At 34.5% G+C, this 3,714-nt stretch overlaps 1 protein-coding gene across 1 annotated transcript; it reads right to left on the minus strand.

Annotated features, from left to right (window-relative positions):
- Positions 1-262: 262 nt before the first annotated feature.
- Positions 263-2,251, minus strand: LOC132760543 (uncharacterized). Its single transcript, XM_060752532.1, has 2 exons — positions 1,720-2,251; positions 263-1,550 (listed from the first exon to the last, which is right to left on the minus strand). Exons 1-2 carry the CDS (start codon positions 2,058-2,060, stop codon positions 263-265), a joined length of 1,629 nt encoding a protein of 542 aa, XP_060608515.1. The 5' UTR covers positions 2,061-2,251.
- Positions 2,252-3,714: the final 1,463 nt, after the last annotated feature.

Consider the following 3,714-nt stretch of genomic DNA (forward strand, 5'->3'; position numbering starts at 1 on the left):
GGCTCAGCGGTTTATGAGGAGATGTCATTTAAAGTAAAAGTTTACGGACGCCGGACAAAAAACGATCACAAAAGCTCACCCTGTCACTTGGTGACAGGTGAGCTAAAAATGTTACACTCTTTGCATACATTTTGAGAGAAAGGCCTATACATGTGTATTTAAAAACATGTTTATTTTTTTTGTGTGTGAATCATTTGTTTTACTGATTAGATGTCAAACACTTCGATGTTTTTACCTAGATAACTACTTATACACATCTTTGTCATTTTTGATTACAACTTACTGATCTAATTTCCTCTTTTAAACTATCAACTTTTATAACTTCTCCTGTCAGTTCACCATCACGCGTAAACTGTAAAACATTATTAGAGGCAACTCCAGATACCAGCACACTGCCTGCTTCAGTGAGATAACAACAGTTAGGTTTCTTTAATTGTTTATCATTAAATAATGTTATAACCTGACCATTGTTGTCCAGTACTATCAGTCCATTATTGTAGTCAGCAACATAAATCCTTGTAGCATCCTTACTGACAGCTATACTGAATATAGAAGAGAACAGCTTATGTCCTGATTGATCCTTACTGAATTGATTTAGTTTCCCACCTGACAATGTATACATATATACTGATGTTTCATCTGAAATATATAAATTATTGTTTGCATATGCAAGACCGAGACATTGAAAATCAGTGTTAATTTTGTTTGTTGTTTTCATATTTTTTTCTAGAGAAATGAAATGAACTTCCTGTTTTAATGGAATAGTTAATGCTACTTGTGTGTTATTGATCATACGCACTTGATGTGGATATCCAGGTAGATCACAGTAGTCTGTGACAGTATAGTTGTAACTGTCTAACCGTTTAAGTTTCTTGTTGTCATCAGCTAGAATTATTGTACCATCTTCCATACAGCAGGCACTCCTGATATTACAACTGTCTTTATCAGACTTAACTTTTACATTATATGATTGATTTCCTTTAATCTGAAATAAATTGTCAGCAGTCTTTGTAGGTTTCTCTGATATTGTGCCTATGGTCTTCTTTTGTTCTAACTGTGTAAGAATTGTTCTGTCAAGTTGAAACTCTATGTCTTCTACTGTACTTTTTATTTTGGCATGCTCCATATAATTGGTGGCAACATTTGCAGCATCTTCTCCCATCTTCACATAAACAAACACTTCAGAATGATTTGTGTTTGTAGATGCTAATTTATCATTAGCTGATCTAATCCTGGACTTATTTGCTTGTAGCTGTTTTAAACTGTCTTCGATTTTGTCTTCAAGACATTTGACTTTACTTTCTATCTCATCAATAGAACTTTTCTCCAGCTTGTCAAGATGGTCATTGATTTCTTGACGGAATTTTCTGATGTCAGCCAGTAATTCTGCTTTCCTCCTTAACAGCCTTTGTTTATCCTGTTTAAATTTATCTGCTTGTTTTTTAAGGGTCTTGGCTATTTCCTTAAGTTTTGTTTGAATGTCTCTCGATTCAACTTGGTAAGTATTGTTTTGAATAAATTCTGGTATGTAGAATGTGTCCTTACATAATCTGAAAAATAAATTCAAACAGTTTATGAGGCTATGAGATGACGGAGGGGATGATATATTATTTAGTGTTATATATTAAAGATAGTCTAAGAATATATGTAAAGTACCTATATACTTAACATTCCATGCACTTACTTAAAAAATATCTTTGTTTAAATACATTAGTTTACCTGTGATCAACTGCCATACATGTAGAACAGCCAATACTATCATGGTTCTGACAGTACATATCAATGTGTTTATGACTGTGTCTGTCACATCTCTCTGCTGGTGCCCTTGGCAAAGCGTTGCCGGTTCCTGATTTAACTTGAGATGTATCCAATACCTTGTGACCAGCACATAAAGGCACTTTACTGTGAACTTTGACACAACTAACACAGAAATAATCGTGACAATCTAAACAGTATTTATCACCTTCAGTGTTCCTGCCTTCATTTCTACACATTGAACATAATACGTCAAATATTTCATCCGAAAGAATATCTGTATCACTTTGTCGATCTGTAGCCATTTTGTCTTTTTCCGACTATGTTTGTTGATCTATCAACATTGTAAAATCGATAAAATTGTCTATTTCTTTCACAGTTATTTTAAGTTTAAACATTCATGTACTCTATCATTAAGATAACTGAAAGCCTTAAGTTCTTCTACATTGTACTCCTGGAAAATATCAATTTCAAGATTTTTTTTCCATTGATATTAATTCTCTCCTTTTGCTAAATAATGTCTTAATGATTTAACCTACTTTTGGTTTAACTTATCAAATGTGCCCTTTTACCTCTTTGCACAAAGTCTACCCTTTATCTTGTGAAACATTATCTAAAGTTTATCTTCACTCCCAAAGCAAGTCAGGTGTACATATACACGTATACATTAGTCTTTTGTTGTTGTATTTAGGACACATTCAAAAATGAGCTGTTGCAATATCAAAATTATTTACTTTTCAGAATTCAATTAATAAGCTTTGTTTGGCTATGAGTATTTTTTTTCTATTTTTAATTCGATTTATGTGATGGTTTGTCTATTGAAAGTTCTAATTATAGACCAAGATTTATACAAATTTAGGAAACTTTGAACAACAGGCAATACTTCAGAACATATAAACCGATAAACTATTTATGCTCCCGGAAAAATTTCGGGGGAGCATAAAGTCGCCGCCTTGTCCGTCCGTCCGTCTGTCCGCACTACCGAATAGGGATAGGGGGCAATCTAACTGTAAACAGAACAAAAGAGAACAATAGAGTTCATTCCGTAACAATAGAGTAAGGGGCCATTGGCCCTCTTTTAAACAATAGAAAATAACTAAAGAAATGGCCCCTTATTCCATTTCGGCCGGACGTCCGTCCGTCCGGCTTTTCGTCCGTCCGTCCGTCCGTCCGTCCCCTTTTCTTGTCCGGGACATAACTTTGAAACAACAAGAGATATCAACATGAAACTTTGTAGGTAGAAAGATCTCATTGAGTACGTGTGCAGTGCACAAGAACCGTAACTCTGCCTTGCCTAATTTTTGAATAATTCCCCTTTGTTTATTTTTACACTTTGAACATTGTCCGGGACATAACTCTAAAAGTATAAGAGGTATCAACATGAAACTTTGTAGGTAAATAGATCTCATTGAGTAAGTGTGCAGTGCGCAAGAACCGTAACTCTGCCTTGCCTAATTTTTGAATAATTCCCCTTTACATTGAACTTTGTCCGGGACATAACTCTAAAACTATAATAGGTATCAACATGAATCTTTGTAGGTAGATAGATCTCATTGAGTAGGTGTGCAATGCACAAGAACCGTAACTCTGCCTTGCCTAATTTTTGAATTATCCCCCTTTGTTTATTTTACACTTTGAACTTTGTCCGGGACATAACTCTAAATGTATAAGAGGTATCAACATGAAACTTTGTAGGTAGATAGATGTCATTGAGTACATGTGCAGTGCACAAGAACCGTAACTCTGTCTTGCCTAATATTTGAATTATCCCCCTTTGTTTATTTTACACTTTGAACTTTGTCCGGGACATTACTCTAAAACTATAAGAGGTATCAACATGAAACTTTGTAGGTAGATAGATCTCATTGAGTAGGTGTGCAGTGCACAAGAACCATAACTCTGCCTTGCCAAATTTTTTAATAATCCCCCTTTGTTTATTATCACTTTTTGAATTTTGTC

The sequence above is a fragment of the Ruditapes philippinarum genome, unplaced genomic scaffold (genome assembly GCF_026571515.1).
Source record: "Ruditapes philippinarum isolate M1 unplaced genomic scaffold, ASM2657151v2 ctg2401_1_1_1_1, whole genome shotgun sequence".
NCBI lineage: Eukaryota > Metazoa > Mollusca > Bivalvia > Venerida > Veneridae > Ruditapes > Ruditapes philippinarum.

Coding starts and splice junctions, on each gene's coding strand:
- LOC132760543 (XM_060752532.1), bottom strand. CDS start 2,060: ATGGCTACAGATCGACAAAGTGATACAGATATTCTTTCGGATGAAATA. Junction 1,551..1,719: donor TGTATGGCAGTTGATCACAG/GTAAACTAATGT, acceptor TTTATTTTTCAG/ATTATGTAAGGACACATTCT.